The sequence below is a fragment of the Eretmochelys imbricata genome, chromosome 26, assembly GCF_965152235.1.
Source record: "Eretmochelys imbricata isolate rEreImb1 chromosome 26, rEreImb1.hap1, whole genome shotgun sequence".
NCBI classification, from domain to species: Eukaryota; Metazoa; Chordata; order Testudines; family Cheloniidae; genus Eretmochelys; species Eretmochelys imbricata.
In genome coordinates this window covers 14156709-14177637 of record NC_135597.1, presented here as the reverse complement: position 1 = coordinate 14177637, position 20929 = coordinate 14156709, and the positions used below count along the sequence as shown (strand labels likewise).

Sequence of the window (20929 nt, the reverse complement as noted above, 5' to 3'; positions counted from 1 at the left end):
GAATCCCTTCCATTCTGGGAAATGAGCGTGACTGGGCCTGGGGTCTCCCAAGTGGGCACCCTAACCAGCAGCTTGGCCTGGTGGTGGGGAGGTGGCTCAGCCTCGCTTGGGGGACCAGGGCTGCAGGGGGGTGGGCTAGCCTCCCTGAAGGGGGGTTCACCCACTGATCATGTAGGATTTGAACAAGGGTCTCCATTTTCCTCCACATTGGCCAGAATTTGAATGGGGCTGGACCTAGCAAGCAGCCTCTGAGCATGCCCGACACATGATGCCTGGCTTGTGGGCACCTAAACCTTAGAGCGATTCACATGCCTGGAGGGAGGCAGCTGTGTGTGACGTGCCCTGAGGCACTTACAGGGTTTGGCAGGAGTTTCGTGGATTGCAGCAGTGCCAAACTTGGGACTGAAGCACCCAAGGCTGAGCATTTAGATGCCCAAGTAGCCTTGTGGATCTGGGCCTAAACATCTGTCTCTTGACTAGCTGCCAACTTGTCTCTTGCTAATGTTAGTAACTTGCTGATGGCCTTGGTCATGCCACTTAACCTTGCGGTGTGCCTCCATCTCCCTAATAAGGCTGAAACTGCCTAGCGCTTGGGGCAATGGCAGATCCTAGAGGGGCTCGAGGCAGTGACTGAACGTAATGAGGAAGGAGCTTTGACTCTCTTGGTGTAAAATGCCCCACAATTCTCAGGGACTTCCCTCGGATGGTGAGGCCTAAGCTTAGCTACCTTTACAAAGTTCTATATATAAAAGCAGCTGGATAGCTTCATTCTTCAAACTCTGAACCTTATCTCCTGACTCTGCTTGATGTTTCTGAATCTCCTGGGCACTAGTGATGTCTAGCTGCTCCCTGCTGAGTGGATGTGGTGCAAATGAATCCTCACTAAACAGCAGCTAACCAGGGCCACTGATACTTCCTTAGTGGTTGAGTGCTATGCACTGAATGTGTGGGCTCTGGAGCATCTGTCAGGGATGGTCAAAATCCAGGGCTTTTCCAAAGGACTTGGCACATTGCTTTGAGACTTCACCAGCAGCTCCTCTTGTGACCTGTTTCAGAGTAGCAGCTGTTAGTCTGTATCCACAAGAACAGGAGGATGTGTGGCACCTTAGAGACTAACAAATTTATTGGAGCATAAGCTTTTGTGGGCTACAGTCCACTCCATTGGATCCATAGAATGGAACATAGAGTAAGAAGATTATATTTATATGCACACACTGGAAGTTGCCATACAAACTGTAAGAGGCTAATTAAGATGAGCTATTATCAGCAGGGGGAAAAAACTTTTGTAGTGATAATGAAGATGGCCCATTTAGACAGTTCACAAGAAGGTGGGAGGATACTTAACATGGGGAAATAAGAGTCAATATGTGTTAAGTATCCTCCCACCTTCTTGTGAACTGTCTAAATGGGCCATCTTCATTATCACTACAAAAGTTTTCCCCCCTGCTGATAATAGCTCATCTTAATTAGCCTCTTACAGTTTATATGGCAACTTCCAGTGTGTGTATATAAATCTTCTTACTCTGTTTCATTCTATGCATCTGATGAAGTGGGCTGTAGCCCACAAAAGCTTGTGCTCTAATAAATGTTAGTCTCTAAGGTACCACACATCCTCCTGTTCTTGTGACCTGGGCCCTCCAGGGGTGAGACCTTTCAGGAGTTGGAATGGAGGCTCCTGGTGTCTAAAGGCAGCCTTGGTAAAAGTGACGACACAAGCTGTGAGAACAGCATGCACCTGACTAATCTGGCCTGTACCGCTCCGAGCGGTCTGCTGCCTTTCCTGGCTCCAGTGGGGCCCTGCAAAGCCAATATTGCTGTGGGAGAGGGGGCTGTAGTCTAGTCTAGTTTCTCCTGGGTGCAGCTGGTGCTACCTCCATCACAACATGCCCAGTTTTGAGACTGCCCTGACCCAGGCCTGACTCTGGGTGGGTGGGTGATCAGCACTCTGAATAGCAGCCCCCGCCATGTGTCAAATCAGGCACCCCGGATCACAAGTCACTCCTGAAACTGCAGCTGGAGTTGGAGCTCAGTGGGTTAGATGCTGCTTGGGATGGAATAGACGTGAAACCATCTTGATGGCTGTCCCTGACCTACCCAAGAGGGGGTGGGAGTGAAATCTCCAGTAACTTATTTAATCTCCCTCTGTCTAGCTCTCCCTACAGGAGGCCTTGGCAACTCCCTCCAGCTCAGAAATCCTCAACATGCTATTGGTATGGCTGGGAATCCACCTGCTAGTGATGAGATCCTCAACATTAACCAAGGTGGGAAATCCCCTTGTGCTTTGAGGCATTTGTGCCTGCAGATCGCTCTGAATGCTAGAAGCTCATGCTTGCTGGGTCCTGTTCTGCCCAGGTGTCCACATCTGTATGACCAGGAATGCCATCTTCACACCAGCCAGTGTAGGCAGGCATGCTCCCTGCCTCGGCTGGGGCTCTGCTGATGGTGGCTTATCCCAGCAAGTCTCCAGCAGTGTCTTGGTGGGGTATGGGGCCCGCAATTCCCAGAAACCTGAACTGACCCAGCCCATCTCAGGCTTGGGTTAAGTGGCCCAATTGGTGCACCATGTGCCTCTAACCATCTTTCTGAGGCCTAGCAGCTCTTGCTGGGGCTCTGCCTTCCACACCTGTCTCTTGGACCCCTCCAGACTTGGGAGTGGGCAATGGGATGCCCATGATAACACAAGCCACGAGAACAGTGGCCGAAAGCACATCTGACCCAATCCCCCTGTGGGGGCAAGGGGAAGAGAGTGGTAGTAACTAAGCATGGGCAGTAGACAGCTGCCAAACAGATGGCTGGCTGCCAAGCAGCTGATCTATGCTGACTCCTAACAAACCGGCTGGGTGGAGCTTCCTGGCATCAGGATGCAGGGAATGTTCAGACTCTGGGCTGGCTGCTCACCTGGTGATGCAAGCAGGTGAGGTACCTGCCCCCGAAGCATGGGGTGATTCAAATGATGGGGATTCTCCTACTTCCAGAGCTCATTCCTCCAGAAGCACCAGAAAGCAGCTTCCTGCTGGAGGGGGACATCATCAAGGTGGTGAGTGACCCTCCAGGGGGTGAGGGGTGAATCCATTTGGAGGAGGGATGGTTAACAAGGCAGGATCATGAGGCCATATCTGTTGGCAGGCCTCTAACCCTGAGCAGGGTGCTGCTGACAGAGGTGGCAGAACTGGATCAAGGATGGGGACCCCTACTGATGTGCCAAACTGTAGGTCAGTGCATTCGCTACAGCAGCGTTAAAGCAAGAGGCACACCCTGCCCTGGGGAGAAGGGAAGCCCAGAGGAGGAGTCAGCAGGGGCACAGACAGCCCTCCCAACTCGTCTAGTGTCTTGGCTTTCCTTTTAAAATCTCTCTAGCTGTTGCCATGGCAAAGAACAAACTCGATGGAAAACAAGTTCCACCGATGCAGAGACGTTTCACCCCCTTACCTATTGTTTGCAGAGGGCCTGAACAGCCCCGTTTGTTTAACGAGTGCTAAATCAGCTATTGTGTGGCGATTTAGATGTCAGTATTCACTATTTTCACTGCTTGGCACATGTAAGAAAACCAATGCTTACGCTGGTGTTACGAAGTGTGGGGAGAATGACCCCTGAAGATGTGGATGTCTCTGCTGTGCAAGGGGGAGACTGTTCATTCCCCTGCAGGAGGGGTGGGGGGTTGGCTTCCAGAAATCTAGGCATGGGGACCAAAAGGGTCCTCTGAGCCTTGCATTTCCCTGCACTGGTCCTGTTAGAAGATTGCATTGACATGAAATAATATCAAATTATGAAGGAGGAATATAAAAAACAAGTATGTAGGGACAAAATTAGGAAGACCAAGGTGACAAACAAGATCAAACTAGCTAGGGGCATAATGTGAACAAGAACATCTTACAAATTCATTAGAAGCAAGAGGGAGACCAAAGACAGGGTGGCAGGCAGACGACTCAAGGAGGACTAACGGAAAATGCTGCAGTGGCCAAAATGTTAAATGCCTTTTCACCAAAAAATAAGCAGTAATTGGATGACTAATATGGTAAACATCAGTGTAAATGGGGTAGGATCTGAGCCTAACATAGGAAAACAAGTTAAGAATTATTGAGGCCAGGTCTACATTACAGACCTATATCAATATAACTCTGGCATTCAGGGGTGTGAACTCCCCCCTGGAGATGGGGGGATGTCTATGGGAACAGCTCTCCCATCAGCATAGTAGCATCTTCAATGAGGTGGTCCAGCTGCAGCTGTGCTCCTGGACATGAAGACAAGCCCCAAAACAAGCTGGCTGTCTTGCATCCTAGAATACTTAAACACCTGGCTGAAGAGATGGGTCCTTAACAATTTCTGAGAAGTCAAGGAGGATGGAGAGATCCCAGAGGACTAAAAAGGGGGTAAATATAGTGCCCACGTACAAAAGGGGAAGGACAACCAGGGGATTGTAGACTAGTCAGTTTAACTTTGGTACCCAGAAAGACAACGGAGCAAATAACCAGTTTGCAAGCACGTAGAAGAAAATAAAGTGATAAGTAAGTCAGCATGGATTTATCAAGAACAAATTCCTGTCAAAGAAGGATTTTAGGTAGGTTTGACAGGGTAAGAAGCCTTGTGAATAGGGATGAAGCAGTAATGGCTATATCTTGACTTTAGTAAGGCTTTTGATATGGTCTCATGTGGCCTTCCCATAAACTAAAACGTAGCCTAGATGAACCTGCCATTAGTCAGGTGCACAACTGGTTGGACAAGTGTACTCAATGGTTCAGAGTCAAGCTAGAAGGGCACATTGAGTGGAATTCTGAAGGGATCTGTCCTGGATTTAATTCCAATCACTAATTTAATAAATGACTTGGATAATGCCATGGAGAATAAACTTAAAATTTTGTGGTGGATACCACACTGAGGGGTTGCAAGCACTTCGGAGGACAGGATTAGAATTCAAAATGATCTTGACAAACTGGAGAAATGGCTTGAAAGAAATAGGATGAAACGTAACAAGGACAAATGCGAGATATGACACTTAAAAGGGAATGAGTTGTCCCAAATACAAAATGGGAAGGGACTGCCTAGGAAGTACAGTAGAAAGGCTTGGTGTTATAGTGGATCTCAGACTTAATGAATCATCAGTGTTTGGTGGCTTGCTGCCTTTTGCAACAATATTACATCATTCTGGGATTTATTGGCAGGATTGTTGTAAGCAAGACACAAGAAGCAGCTTTCTGCTTTCCACAGCACAGATAAGTAGGGTCCTACCAAATTCATGGTTTGTTTTGGTTAACTTCAGCCATAGGATTTTAAAAATTGTAAATTTCATGATTTCTGTTGAAATCTAAAATTTCAGTGTTGTAATTGTAGGGATCCTGCCCAAAAAAGGCGTTGTGGGGGGGAGGGGGGGTTTGCAGTACTGTTGCACTGACTTCAGAGCCAGGCACCCAGCCAACAGCATCACTCTCTGGTTGCCCAGCTCTGAAGGCAGCACAGAAGTAAGGGTGGCAATTCCATGACCCCCCTAAAATAACCTTGCAACCCCCCCCAACCCCACAACTCCCTTTTGGATCAGGACCCTGAATTTGAGAAACACAGATCCTACAGGAGAGGAGACCTGTATAGTATAGGCTAAGAGCACACACAACAGACTTCATGGGGGGGAGAACAGATTTCACAGTCGGTGACATGTTTGACAGAGCCCTACTGATGAGACCTCAGCTGCAGTATTATGTTCAGTACTGGGCCCTACGCTCCAGGAAAGATGGGGACAAATTGGAGAATGTCCCCAGAAGAGCAACAAAAATGAATAAAGATCTAGAACACATGGGTTTATTTAGTCTAGAGAAGTCTGCGGGAGATAAGCCTCAAGTACATGAAAGGTTCTTAAAGAGTAGGCTGATTGCTCTCCTTAACACTGAGGATGAGACAAGGGGCTTAAATTGTAGCAAGGGAGACTTAGGTTAGACATTAGGGACAAACTTACTAACTGTCAGGGTAGCTTACCTAGGGAGGTTGTGGAATCTGTCATTGGAGGTTAAGAACAGGTTACGTGAACACCTGTGACAGGTGGCCTAGATAGTACTTGAGTGGGGACTAGACTGGATGACCTATTGAGGTCCCTTACAACCCTACATTTCTGTGACTTCAGGGCTTATCAACACTTCTCCCATCAGATTCTGGCTGGAGCAGTGTTCAGCTCCAAGGACCTGATTCATGTGAGCTGCAGCCATATGAGCTGCAATGGTGTGTATGTGATGGGACTAAAACACACTAACCACTTCACAATGTGAACACAGCAGCAGTACAGGGGGGCTCTCAATGTAGAAGACATGAGATTGCTTCTCCTTGTGGTTCACTCTGTCCTTTCCCTCTGTTCCCAGTATGTGCAGCTTGCAGCAGCTAGTACAGTTAAATTGTATTATGTGGCAGCCACTGACTAAACTTGACTAGCTGGTAATAGGTGTTCAGGGAGGAACATAGGAGGGGGCACACTCAAACTTGGCAGGTTCCTCTGGTCTCAGTGGGGCTAATGGTTGGAGAGTCCAAGCCTATGGACACCTGCCCACCAAACCAGCATGTTTCTCTTCTCCTGCTCCAGAGTCCTTTCAGAGTGTTTTCATCTGCAAGCCCAAAATGGCCAAAGAGAAGAGGAACTGTCCAAATTCCCTACATAATCTCCTACAAATACGGTAGGTGGTGTCTAGTGCTCAGAAGCCCTTTCCTGGAGGGCAGGTTCCAGGTCCGGGATGACCAGCACTAGATAGAGACCTCCAGGAGAATCCCTGGAGCGCAGAAAGGTGCCTATAACAAGCAACAGCTGGCCTTTAGCACTACAGTCCTGAAAGCCCAGAACAAAGGAACCTCCTTGCCTATCTGGCTGTGGTTTCTCTCCCATCCAGTAGGAACACAGACTTGCGCTGCCTGGCCCTCTATGGAAGGGGTTTCATTAGGGACTAATCACTGACTTATCAGACTTCCTACACCAGTTCAGAGGTGGCTTGGGTCACCAGTTCCAGAGAGCTCCTGTCCCTCCAGGAACCCTGAGTGTCCCACTAGCCACAAAGCTGAATGCTGGAAATGGTCACCTGGTGTTGAACCACTTGTCTGTTTTATGTGGCATTACGCTGCCCCTGACTGGAGCTACTAGTGGGAAAGCTGGTAGGGCTGGAGCTCCATGGCTCAGATGGGATGTGGTGATGGAGGTGAGTCCTCTAGATGACATGATACTGAAGCACCTCTCTTCTCCCCCAGACAAGCCTAGTGTGAAGATCATCAAGGAAGCATTTGCAGACTTCGCAAAGTTCACATGCGTCAAGTTTGTCCCATACTCGTACCAGAGAGATTTTGTCTCCATCATGCCGATGGCTGGGTTAGTACTGAACCTGAGCGGGTAACTTAACTGCCTCCGCGGTAGTGCAGAAAAACCCCTGCGCTTGCTTCCTGCTCACTCATCCAGGCTTTACCTTGTGGTTGTCCTAGGCTGCCTACGCAAACTCCTCTCTGGCTGGTATTATCAACCCCTCATCTGAAGTTTGATTTTTTTTTTCCCCCCTTCAGTAAAATTCCTGAAGCAAGCCCCAGCTCCTCCTAAGAAGCTGGGGAGCAGCACAGAACTTTCTCTTGGCTGGAGAGAACTAGCAGAAACTCATTGGTGCAGTACTGCAACCCCTTGCTAGTCAGCAGCAAGAACTTCACCAGGGCCCTTTAGCACCCAAACATGAGCTCCTCCTACTTCTACAGCTCCTCTTATCCTCTGGAGGGGGCCATGATGCTCCTAGCCAGTGTAACATCCCTCTTCTCCCAGGTGAGAGAGAGCAGCCCATCCAACAGGCTGGAAGCATTCACATTCAGCAGGGCTTGAACAGGGGACCCCTGCAGTCCTAGGAACTCAAGTCTCATCTCTTCTCCCCAGCACAGGAGCCCTCAGCAGTCTGTTTCTGCTCATGTGACCTCCCAAGCTCTTGGGTGAAGAGCTTGCCAGCCATGTGACAGAGCAAGCTGGCAACCCCAGCAGGTCCCATGGACAGGGTGGAGGTGGCTGTCTGCTCTGAGTTGGGTCTGCAGAACTCCTACTGAGCTGAATGGCAAAGCTGTCAGATGGGGAAACTTCTCCAATGCCAGGACAGTCTCTAGCTTGGCACTACCCCTTCTGGCTTGTAGAGATGCTAGGAGCTCTCAAACTGGACCTGCCTGAAGTCCAGAGTGGGAACTGAGGGCCAGATCATGCCCTTGGGTGGATTTACACTGGTATAACCAAATCAGTGTAGTTCCTGACTGGAACTGTGGAAGCTCCATGGATGGGCTGAGTTCAGCCCTTGGTTGCAAGACTAAACTACACCTTTGCTGCCTTAGTCATGTTGCAGGGGCTGTTCTGCTTGGCAGGGTGGCCCCCCTCCCCTTCCCTGAACATCTGTCTCTGGTTCACACTAGGTGCTTCTCCAGCGTTGGACGCACTGGTGGGATGCAGGTGGTCTCCCTAGCACCTGCTTGCCTCAGAAGGGGGAAAGGGGTGACTCTGCACGAACTCATGCATGTGGTGGGTTTCTGGCATGAGCACTCCAGGGCTGACCGGGACAAGTACATTAGCATCTCCTGGAATGAAATCTTGACTGGTAAGTCCCCTGTCCCCTCTGCTGCCCAAGTCTCACCATTCCAGATGAGCTCTCCTGAAAGCAACCAGTGACTTGGAGAAAGATATTGCAGAAGTTGGAAGGAGCCTGTCTCCACTCTCTACTTCCATAGCTGATCAAATGTATTCCTTTGGGGAAAACAGAGGGAGTCCCCTTCTCACCCCACTAACACAGCTCAAGCTCCCACTGCTGGACACCTGGGATCTCCAGTGTAGGATGGTGCTATTGCATGTAGAAAGAAACTCCAGTTTCATCTGGGTGGGAGTACATGTATTTCCAGACTTTGGAATTTTTGTTCTGTACATCAGTAGGAGATGCTGGACTTTAAAGCCCCTTTCATTAAGAAGCAAAGCCACTTAGATGGGTGGGGGGGGAGATGCTTATTCTAACAGACCAGGAGGGACTATCTAGATGGAGATGCCAAGCAGTCAGTGTGTGTGGGGCAGAAGCATGTAATGCCAATTTAACTGCATCCCACTGGTCTCTTCCATGAGGGACCAGAAGAGCTGCAATTGGAAGGGCATCACTGTTGCACTGCCCAAGTGCTGCTGTACAGAGGGTACTGCAAGTCCCAGTCAATTCTCCCTGAGGCTGGGGTTTTAGGCTGTTGGAGTAGATCTGTTACACGCCTCTTGCCTTACAGGCTTTGAAATTAACTTCATGAAATCCTGGAATAGCAACATGTTGGTGAATTATGACTATTCCTCAGTCCTGCACTATGGCAGGTAAGCACCATACAAGCACGACGTGGAGTCAGGCCATTGGCAGTACTCCCAAGGCTGCTGGCTTGTTCTCCAGAACTTCAGTTCTCAGCTCTCAAGGATGCAAATAGAAATCACTCTTAAACGTGGAAGGACTATAAACCAATACAGTGGTGCCTGCCTGAGTTTGCAGAGAGCCCAAAATAGTTGAGGGGCAAACTGCCCCATTCATCAGAGATGTTGACTTGGGTGCCCAATGACTAACATTACTAGCTATCTCGCTGCTATCAAAGCATGTCAGTCAGTCATATTCTCTCTGCTGCAAGTGGTGTATCAGTCATGAATGGGTGGTGCTTGGGAGGGAGCCACCTCTCAATCCAAGCCAGGAATAGTGCATCCTTCAAGAACAAAAGGAGAATGAGTCTAGGTAGATGCTTCTAACCACCAGACAGGATAGGGAAGCTTCTAACCACCTCTCCAGTTACCTTGCCTGCTTGGGACATCTCTGCTTCTCCATGGATTACTTGGCCTCCTGACAAATTATTCCTCACTTCTTAATTCTAGGTATGCCTTTAGTATGACAGGCTTGCCCACCATCATACCACTCTCAGATCCTCATGTTGCTCTTGGACAGAGGTGGAATCTGAGCAGTTCGGACATTGCCAGAGTCAACAAACTCTACAAATGTTCTCCGACTCTGACAGAACCAGGTAGGGAGGAGCTGGGTGCCTTCTGTGCAGTGCTTACCCAAAAGGGCTTCCCCTGGGGGAGGGGCATAGTGCATTGGGGGCAGTAATGCTTCAAAGCACTTGGGCACAAACCCCTTTGTAAGGGCCTGGGGAGTGGGTTCTCACCTGTGGGAACAGCTAGGTTTGGGGAGGTGGCCTGAAGGGGAAGAGGGGTACAGGAACAGGGCCCACATCAAAATGGGGGGCATGGATTAAGATTAGGGTGGCTAATTCTCTACAGAACAGATACTGCATAACAAGCCCCTCTTATAGAACTAGTAACATGCACTTGGCATTAGAGTATACTGCAGCCATCCTTGGTCATGTTAAGCTATGCAACATGCCCAGTTGAGACAATGTAGGTACATGAATGGATCTCTGCTCCAAACTTTTCTCTTTCCAGAAAGCCCAACAGAAAGTACCACCCAAGAGACTATAACAGACTTCCTCTCGAATGAGCTGGAACCTTGCCCAACAGAAGGGGAAATCAAAGTATCCACCCCCTCTCCCACTGCAGGAGCCTCCTCTCCAGGAACCAAACCCCCTGAAACAGTCCAATCTGCAAGGAGGCCCACTAGACAAACGACAAGTGCACCCAGAGCAGGGACAGAGGAGCTCATGGGCAGAACTCCAATGGATGGTGAAGGCCTAAGTGTCTCACTGGCTGAACACCCCATAATGGAGTCAGAGACATTTGAACCTACAAGGCTGTCTACCCATGGCATGACTTATCTGGAGGCTACTGGGAAGTCCCCTCCACCTCACATGGAAATGGGGACTATAGGTGCTGAGAGGAAACCTCTGATTCCTACAGAGGAAACTTCACTCCTGGGAACGGAATCCATTAAAGAGCCTGACTTTACTACAGTACTGGCCCCTCCTTTAGGACTTGCTTGGCTCTCTGAAGTGACAAATCACCATGGGAAGGCAGTGGAGGGACTAGATACTACTGAAATTCCTACAGATGCTCTTACAGGGCTTAAATTCCCAGAACTAGTATCTCCTGCTAGAGTTGCCCCTGTGGAGACCAGGGGCACCAGGCCAAGTGATGTGGGAATAGCAGAGACTACAAGCATCCAAGGAACAGAACTGGCCTATCACTCTACCTATATGGCACAGAAGGGGCCCTCTCCAGCAACTGAAGTTGGAGTGGTGACCTTGTCTTCAAACCAAACACAGTCTCTGGAGATTCAAACTGAGTTGGCCACAGCAGAGATCACTAGCCCCTCAGAGGAGAGTTTAGGGACCTATACAGCAGTATCTCTATCTCTGGGACCAACCCCCCCTGAGCAAGTAAGTGTCACAGAAACCCCACATCCAACCAGCACTGAGAAAAGGACCACTAACCTAGCCAGTCTGCTGAGTGCCAAATCCATAACCACCAGGACCAGGTCTGCCCCAACTTGGGAGACTCCATCTGCAGAAACAGACACTCTCACTGTGAGGTATGCTACAGAGCAGACTTCTCTGCCACCCCCTGTACAGAACTGGACCAGCAGCCCAACTAAGCAGGGAAACCAGCCTGCAAGCAGCCAGGTATACAGCCCAGGGAGTCATGAGCAAAGCACCCTTGCCATTCCTACCAGTGGCATTACAGAGACTGAGCCCACAGAAGAGATGCAACCTACATCATTAACTACCTCCTTTGAGATGGTTCAGAACCACACAATTTACCCAGTGGAAATAGGTGTGCAGGGGGCCACAACTAGGCAGAAAAAAGATACAGCCTTGCCTTCATCAGGAATTGAAACCTCCTATCTAGCACCTCCTACAAAAGCTACCACCTCCATGGAGACCCAAACCGAACTGGGATTTGTAGCAGCCACAAAAGTCAAAGCCAGCTACCGAGATGGCTCTCCTAGTGTAATAGAAGGGACTTACTTTCCAGTGACCAAAGTGAAACTAGCTAAGTGTGCTACAGAAACAGAGACCCTTCCAGTGGATTGGGGCTCCCAAGCCTCTGAACCAGCTGAGATTGGCATGCAAGCAACTAAAACCAACTACAGAAATAAAGAGAGGGTGCACATTGATACATTATTTCCTGTTGGAGGAACATCACCCACATACACAACGCCCTCTCTGGGGGCTTCTGAAAACCCAATAACAAACCCATCCAATGCACAACCTACAGAAGCCACAAGAAGTGAGGCTAGAAACCAAGCTACCTTGTCCACCAGAAGCTCACCGGAGATGGGGGTACAAGAAGCCAGTAACATTCCTCCAAACAGAAGGAGAGGACTAACCTATACACCTGCTTCTGTGTCAGCCTCCTCCACAGCAACTGAATTTAGGTTCATGGAATGTCCGACAAGGGAAGCGTCAGGCCTGGGAACTCCAGTGGCTCAAGCCAGCAGACCAAGTGAGAGGGTAACTACAGGAGTCTCACCTGCTTGGACAGAAGCTAAAGACCAATTTAGCTCTTCTGGAACAAGGGAGGCAACTCTCTTTCCAATGAGCAGAGCTACAGAAAAGCTGTATTCTACCCAGATTATTGAGTCTCCAGAGTCTGCCAGCCTACCTGAGGTGGAGATAAAGGAACACCGTGTCAGTTACAGGATGGAGGTAGGACTAGTCACACTTACTCCTCCACAGTCAAGACCAAGGACTGCACTGGTGCCATCTATAGAAATGCCTAAGCTGACAGTTCCTGAGAAACTGACCCCTGTCCATACTGAACCCACAACTAACAAAGCCCAAACTGGTATAAAAAATACCAGTCTATCCTTACAAACAGAGCCTACCAAAGCAGCATATCCTACAGAGGGACCCTCACAGCTGCAGGCTTCACCTCAGACTTTTGGCTCAACTGAACGAAGACTCAAAACTTCAAGTAAGCAACAAATGCATGCAGCTGTGAGTTCTGGGGAAAGCCTGACACCCCTGGAAGGGATTCCTACAGCTTCCATGTCTGCATGTGAGCTGTGCCATTCTACAAAAGCTCTATCCACTCAAGCTTCTGAGACCCCTACACATAGATCAGAGGAGGCTAAAGGAAAAACCTTCCCTCTCCCCATGGGAACAACACTGCCTGCAGAAAACACAACTTACATGACCCCTTCTGCCATGGAAACTTCAGAGAGTCCTGTAACTGAGCTACAAATTACAGAAGCATCATTAGCTCAGCCACCTCACTCTACCCGCATAGAAAGAACAAGCTTTCCCACAGCCAACCCATCGGAAGCTGTGAACACTCCTGAGACACCAACCACTCACTCTATTCTCACCTGGGAACCCATAGCCCAAGTAGGGTATAGAAAGCAAATGACTTGGTTCCCAAAGACAAGCCCATTGAATGCAGAGCATTCGACTAAAAGAACCGCTTTGGAGGATACTGCTGAGCCAGGGCTTGTGGAAACAACTGGCAGTGGATTGGAAGCTGAAGAACACAGCTCTCCAGTAGAGAGAACCTCCCCTGCACTGAGTGAAGCCCCAGAAGTAACATTCCCTCCAGAGACTTCAACAACCAACTCAGCTGAAATGGGTGTTCAGGAAGCAATAATCACCCCTAGAAAGAGAAGCAGATGGGTCAGTCACACAGCTCACTCCATAGAGAGAATTTCACTGGCTGCAACTGAACCCATATATGTAATGGTCCCTGAGGAACCTGGCAACCCAACAATCAGCACTGAAGCTGGAAACCAGCTGAGATTGTCCGTATCCAGCAGCAGAACTGAGATGGGAGCCCATGGATTCAGAGGTGAGCCCAAAAAGGAAGGAAGAAGACCCAGCCCTACAGTCCCTTCTGCAGGAAGAATAGAGTCCCGAGAAGTGGAGCCATCTCTCAAGAGCAAAGCCATGCTCCTTCAGGGAAGTAGGCTCAGGAAAGGCCTGTTCCTCTGGAAACAAACCCAGCCATTTCTGGGAATGAAATCTACTGAATTGGTGACAACCACAGAAGAATCTCCACTCCTTACTGAGACCTGGCAGCTGCACCAAGCACAGACAGGTACCAGTGCTCCTGCTATGCTGTCCCTAAGAACAGAACAGGCCACAGGGGCTCATCCTGCTAGGGAGGAGACCTCTCTGGTCCCTCCACAACTGACTCCTGCCTCCCCTGAGTCAAACAAGCTTAGGAGCTATGGAGCAACACCTGCCACAAGCCTCTATGGAGAGGAGGTTGCACCAAGTATCTTGGCTGTCGAGAGAGCTCCCTCAACAAGAACTACCAACCTCCAACCTCTAGAAGAGAGCAGGACAAGCCGCCCAGTTGAAAGGGGAGTACAGGAGGCTGAAAGCCATAAGAAAGGTAGCGAGTACAGTCATGCTCTTGCTAGGGAGAGTTCGCCTGCAGGAACTGAACAGTCTTGTAAAATGGTGCTGGCTACGAAAGCAACAGGGGATGAAGGGATGGGGATAGCAACACACGTGCAAGGAACAGAAGGTAGAGAGCAGCATGCTGCCCCTGCAATGGAGGGAATGCTACCTGTGGACGCTGAAACAGAAGGCTTGGCCCCCTTTTCAGAGGCACTTGGGACTCAAACCACTAATGCCGTTGAGGTGGTGGGTACAAGAGAAGCCCCAAGCAGCCCCAGAAAAGGGAGCAGAGGAGAAATGTCTAGGCTGACTCCCACTGGAATGCCAGCAGCAGCAGCAGTTGAGACACACGTGGAACCTTCAAAAGTAACATCCGCCACAGGGCGTCTTGAGACCCAAACCATCAGCCGCCTGGAGTTGGCAACAATGACTATCCCGTTCAGCCAAAGGAAAGCTTGTTCAACAACCGAAGAAACTAACTCACCAATGACTGAAGTGGTGTACAGACCATTCCTGGAGGCTCCGACCAAATCTGCTACCCGAGCTGTGTTGGGGCTGAAAGAAGCCCAGAAGAGCCCCAGAAAGCAGGGTAGAGTGTCCATTCCTGAAGAGGGAACTAAAGCCACCCATGTAATGCCCTCACTGGGGCCTTGGGCACCTCTGGAAACAAACCCAAGCACTGGGACAGCAAATACTACAACCATGGGTGCTAGTCTCCAAAACACTGCACCTGTTCTCAGCACCTCAACTGAGGTGAATGGGCAAGAAGCCACAAGCAGCCATGAACAGAGAAAGGGAGGACACCCCTACGCTGCCACTCCTGCTGGCACGTGGCCTGTAACAAGGGAGTCAGAACACAGAGGGCAGAGAACCCTTGTTCAGGAGACCCAATCCAACAGCCCACATGGGAGAGGCACGACATCAACTCAGGCCGGAGCCCCAAACCTCCCTCCCACCAAAGAGGGAACTCCCATTGCAGACACAGCTACTGAAGTCGTGCGTTCCACCAGGGTGATGCTGCCGCTGGAGGCTCTTGAAAATAAGACAGCTAGTCTCAGAGAGGTGGCAATAAAGGAAGAAACTAGTAGTCATCAAGAGGAAGGTGGCCTGTCTACTACCCAGCCTCCACCTTCAGGCACCCTAAGCGCTGAAACAGCTGAGCAAGTGCAGTTGACTCAAGTAAATGAGCAGATGCTTCCTGAGAACTGGCCCACCAGTCACCCTGAACGGGGGACAGGCAAACCCACAACTAACGCAACCCAAACAGGTGGAGAAAATACCAGTCTAACCTCAAGGGGTGGGGGGCCTTCCCTAGAAGCAGTGACCCACTGGTTTGATCTTGCAGAGGGCACCTCACTGTGGCAGGCTTCACCACACCAAACTTTCAGCCCAACCGAACTTCAAATAGAAACTCTAAGCAGCCAAGAAACACCTGCCATGATCCTCCACAGGGAAGAACATGGCCAAAACCCTAAGTCCCCAGAAGGGACACAACCCGCAGAAACAGAAGCATTAAAACTACTAGGGCTTTTTACAAAGACTGTATCCATGCAGTCTCCTGAGACCCCAACACAGAGACTAGAGGTCAGTGTCTTCCACAAAAAGAGAGGCAGTGGAAAACCCTCTCTTTTCTCCATAGAAACAACACTGTCTGCAGAAAATGAGACTTACATGGCATCTTCTCCCAAGATAGCACTTGGTATGGAAGCTTTGACAGGTCAAACTGAGCTGGGAACTGCAGAAGTTTCACTAGCCCAGCTGCTTGGCTCTTCTACACCTGCAGAGAGAGCTCGCTTTCCAGGGGCTGAAGCAACAGAAGCTGGGAACTTTATTCCCAGCAACAGTACAGAGACTCAAACCATACTCCCAGGTGAGACCAGGGAACTAATTCCAACAGCAAGGACTCCATCTGCAGGAACTGAAGCCACAGGACAGTCTTATTCTACCACAGTGAAGGCTGCTGAGACCCCTAGCAGCCCAAGTGAGAGGGGGTACACAGCCACAGGTGGCTATAGAAAGAAAAATGGAGAACAAGCCTATACCCATTCTCCTATTGGAAGCATGTCTTCTGCAGGAAGTGACACCACTCATGCCAGGCCCGTTGTGGGGCCTCCCTACAACCAAACTTCACTGGCTTCCACAGTGCCTGTGAAGACTCCCTTTGAGTCTGGCGCTCCATCTCCTCTTGGAGGAATTCCACCTGGAGACGTGGAACCTACATATATTGGATCTTCCCTTGAGACCCAAACTGCAAGCCCACCAGCAGGGGGTAATGGTGGGAAATACACACTCTCTGCTGATTCAGGCATAACACCAGCAGGTCACTGGGATCTGGGAAATGAAATCTCTGCCCTAGAACAGCACTCCAGTCTGTCTGAGAAATGGGCTCTCAACACCACCAAACTGGCCAATGGTGAACTGTCAAACCCACAAGCACAGGTTCACAGAGAGAACACTACCACCAGCTCTGCAGCAGGAGTGATGCCAACCCCAGGCTCTAAAGAAGCACATGGCATAAAAGTGACACAACTGAAACAAGCTTTTCAAAAGCACCCCAGTGACCTGTTTGCAGTGGACCCAGAGCTCCTACACCTTGTTGGCAAGAGGTCCTTGCCAGATACAGAGGAAAGTCCAGCCCCACCCCATGACAGCAATCCAGACCTCAAAGTGATTACTCTGACCCATGGACACCAAAAAATGCAGAGTCCCCTGTTTTCAAACACTCTAGAAAAACTAGGGGCAAAGGTTCTAGAAGCATTCCAAAAGCAGCATGCCCTGTTGCCAGAGTTTCAAATGTCCCCTGTCACTGGATTATATCCAGCTGCAAAAGAGATCAGGAGTGTTCCTTGGGGGCTTGAGACCAGTACCTCTGATTCCACTCCTGACCATAAGCATGGGCTCTTCAGACCTAGAGAGCTTCTCTTCACAGGCAGGAAAAAGGCAACTAGCCAGACTCCATTCCTGCTTTCTGCCAAAGCCGTGCAGGCACCAGCATCCCCTGCCATGGACAAACCTATTGCAGCTCCTCCACAGTCTGGCTCTGGTAAACATGCACACCACAGCCTACCAGCTCAAAAGGCTACAGTGCAGCCTGGCTGGCAGGTCTGTGACTTTGAGAAGGACTTGTGTAGCTGGCAGCAGAGTGATACTGATGACTTTGACTGGATACTTGCTGGGGAGAGACCTTCTGCTAGATCAGCAATTGGCAACCTCTCTGAAGAAACCAATTATTCTCCCTCCAGGGGTAAGTTCTGCTCTCTTGGCCCCTCTCTGAGCAGTGGGGTGGGAGTCACTATCTGTCCTGTGGGATCTAGGAGTGACATGGTTAACCAGCCCTTGTGGAGAGCAGGCCAGGTACCACATCAAGACATGAAGCCTTTATCAGCTGAGTCATAGAGCCTAATACCAGGGGGGTCTGCATTGGGACAGACTGGCATCTGCTGCCTGGCAGCCTCCCCTTCTGGTGACTGGTAGCCTGCTCAGCAGGAGGGAAGGAGCCATGGCAGATTAAGCATGTTGCCCTCTGACCAGCACTGCTTGGCTGATCACAGGGAAAGCTCCTATTGCAAGGGAAAGCTCCCTCTTGTATGAGGGCTGGAAGTGCTCAGCCTTGCACCTGGCTATAGGCCCACAAGGACCAAAGTAGCTGGTACAACTCAGGCATATTCTCACCCCAGTCCTTGCAGTGATTTTTTTTTTTTTTTTTTTTTTTTTTTTTTTTTGCAAGAGTGGAAGCTGAGCAATGGGAAAAGGGACTCTAACAAAACCCTAGAGTCAAGTAACCCAACTATCCACTGACTCCCATTTGGAGAAAGGAAGTCTGAATGAATGAGACCACACATTACAAAGCAAGGTGTGGCGTCCAACTCCTGAGACTTTCCCAGAGAGCCCCTGGCAAAACCACCAAAGATCAGTGATGAGCAGAGTTGGTATTCCAATTCTAAGTTTGGAAGCTTTCATGCATCCTAAAGAAATGCAAGGCATGAGCCATCCCCAAACTTTCTTTGCAGGTCACTTAATACCCAAAACTTGGGAGCAAGCAGCACTAATGTAGACAGACACCCTCCATGGGTGTTCTCCATTCTATTTGGAGAGGTATTCCATAGTATTCATATACTCAGCCCACCACAAACCAGGAACTAGACACCTGAAAGCCTAACCCTAAAGCCATTTGGAGGAGGATGCAAATTGTCACTTCTGTGTTACAAAACCCTTAATCCCATACTTGGTTGAATTACCAGCTCTTCAATGTACCTTGTTCAGTCTCGCATACATGTGCTTACACCTGACCTGTCTGCTTGCTACCATGACAGGAAGAAATTCCCTAAACAGGGGCGGGGCAATCAGGGAGGATTACTACACTTGATTCAACTTGTCGTCTTCCACCAGGTGGTTACATCTCCCTGAAGTCCCCTTCTGCCAAGCAAACCACAGGACAAAAGACTTCTCTAATCAGCCCCATCCTGCATAGGATTGGATGCATCCACTTCTGGTACAGCCCACTGGGCTCTGCCATGGGTAAGCTTGGCTTTGCGCCTCTGACCAGGCTTGAGAGCATGGAAGACTGACTAAATACAGCAGCAGTAAGCTCGGTCTTAATGAGCACATGCTCTACAGCATCCTGGCAATACCAATACTGTCTGAGGGCTCCCAGCTGGGGAAAGGAGGTGGGGCAGGACTGGCCCCTGAATTCAGGGCTGTGCTCAGCATGGCTTTGTTTGGAGCCTTAACCCCCGAGTAACAGATGCTTCCCGTATTAGGCCTTTGGAAAAACTCCCCCAGAGGCCTAAGCCTGTGTCTAGATCAGTGGTTTTCAAGCTCTGGGTCAGGACCCCAAAGTGGGTCGTGACTTTTTTTATGGGGTTTCCAGGGCTGGCATTAGACTTGCTGGGGCCCACGGCCAAAGCCTGAGCCCCCCACCACCTGGGGTCAAAGCCCAAGGGCTGCAGCCTTGCAGGGGGGCTCAGACTTCAGCTTCAACCTTGGGTGGCAGGGCTCAGGTTACAGGGCCCTCCCCCGGGACTGAAGCTTTGGTCTCTTCTCCCTCCCTTCCCTCCCCCCCCCCGGGTCATGTAGTAATCTCAATTGTCAGATGGTCACAGTGCAATGAAATTTGAGAACCCCCGGTGATCTAGGAAGCCACCATGCACACGCCTTCAGTGTAAGCACATGGTATGTCTAGTGGTGACCATTAATACTAGCAAAACACTCAGTTTGTCTGAGCTACAACATGGTGGAAGTGACTACTCCCATGAACCAAAGTAGCCCATAAACTCATCTGCAGGGAGCTTTAGGGAGGGGACAGGGACCATGTTTGGTTTGTGTTTATATCCTGTTGGCACTAATTGCTTGAATTCTCACCAGGCACAATAAACATCTATATCAAGTTGGCAGATGCCCCTGAGTGGCACAGAATCTGGTCTGCTGAGGGGCAGCAGGGCACAGACTGGCATCAAGTAGGCGTGGAGGCCTCCGAGTCACAGAAGCTGCAGGTGAGAGTCCCTTTGGGTTGGTCTTAAGTCTCAGCTATTCTATTTCCCCCTCTCTGGGTGAGGAGGGAGGAAACGGTGTGCTGGTGATCAGGAGGCTCTTCAGGATGATGCTTGGTAGCTTTAAGGGGGTAAGGCTGTGTCCAGAGTAGACTTGGAGATGGGGAGCAGCTCTCTCCATAGAGCCTTCCCCTTCCCCCCTGTGTGCATTATCTATGAATCCCCAGCAGAGAAGGCTGCAGGAACTAGGTATGTGCCGTAAACTGTAACACTTCCTGCTGTTGGCACTCATGGAGCCCAACTCAAAGCCACAATCTAGTGAAATCTCTCTCCTCCTGCAGGTTATGGTGGAAGGCGTCATTGGCCCAGACGCAGGGAGTGATGTTGGCATTGATGACCTGTCTGTCTGTGTGGCAGAGTGTCAGGGAGGCTGTGACAAGCTGATTGCTTTATACAAAAAGTGAAATGAGCAACAAACTAAATAAAGGTTTTAAAGTGCAAAATGGTCCAGAGTCTTCCATGGGACTAGACTGATCAAACCCTGATCAACTTGAGCAGATGTCCCACAGGCCAGCACCCTGGGATGCTTGAGTATCTGACAGCTGGGTTGGTGGCCCTTGGAGGAAGGACAGCTGGGCTCTTAGACCAGGGGAGGTGGCTGTATCTCCTCCACCCTTGGGGAAGCACTGTGGGGGCTGGACCCTTTGCTGGCATAGGGAGCAATTAGACCTGGTTCAGCTCTTTCCATTTCACCCTTTTCACAAAAAGGGCCTTTTCAAACACTACAGCAGAGGAAACCTTTCTCTTTTCCATTTTCAAAGGGGTGGGTGAAAATCCACACACTACTACCAAAAGTGCCTTGGTTCTACTCAAACTGAACTTTGAGGGAACTTCCCAGGGGGAGACTATAACTGGCCTCTTGACAAGCTCTAGAGCTGTCTCTGAGAGCATGGGCAGCTAGCCTAGCTTCAGGACAATAATGTTGGAGTAGGACATGCCAGAGTCTTGTCTCTGCACAGAGCAGTGAAATGGCAAATACGCCCACCCCCTGCAGGCACAGCTCACATCCCTCTGCCATTGTTAAAGTTTGGTACTTTGTTTTGCCACTGTTCAAGGTACCAGACTTGAGCTCTGGCTGTTTAATTGCAGTGTAGATATTTGGGCTT

General features: G+C 49.9%; 1 protein-coding gene across 1 annotated transcript; it reads left to right on the top strand.

Annotated features, from left to right (window-relative positions):
• The first annotated feature begins 2953 nt into the window (after window positions 1–2953).
• On the top strand, window positions 2954–20227 carry ASTL (astacin like metalloendopeptidase). Its single transcript, XM_077805566.1, has 9 exons — window positions 2954–3037; window positions 6560–6650; window positions 7213–7330; window positions 8392–8573; window positions 9235–9316; window positions 9857–10002; window positions 18664–18792; window positions 19639–19766; window positions 20105–20227. Exons 1-9 carry the CDS (start codon window positions 2954–2956, stop codon window positions 20225–20227), a joined length of 1083 nt encoding a protein of 360 aa, XP_077661692.1.
• The last annotated feature ends 702 nt before the right edge of the window (window positions 20228–20929 follow it).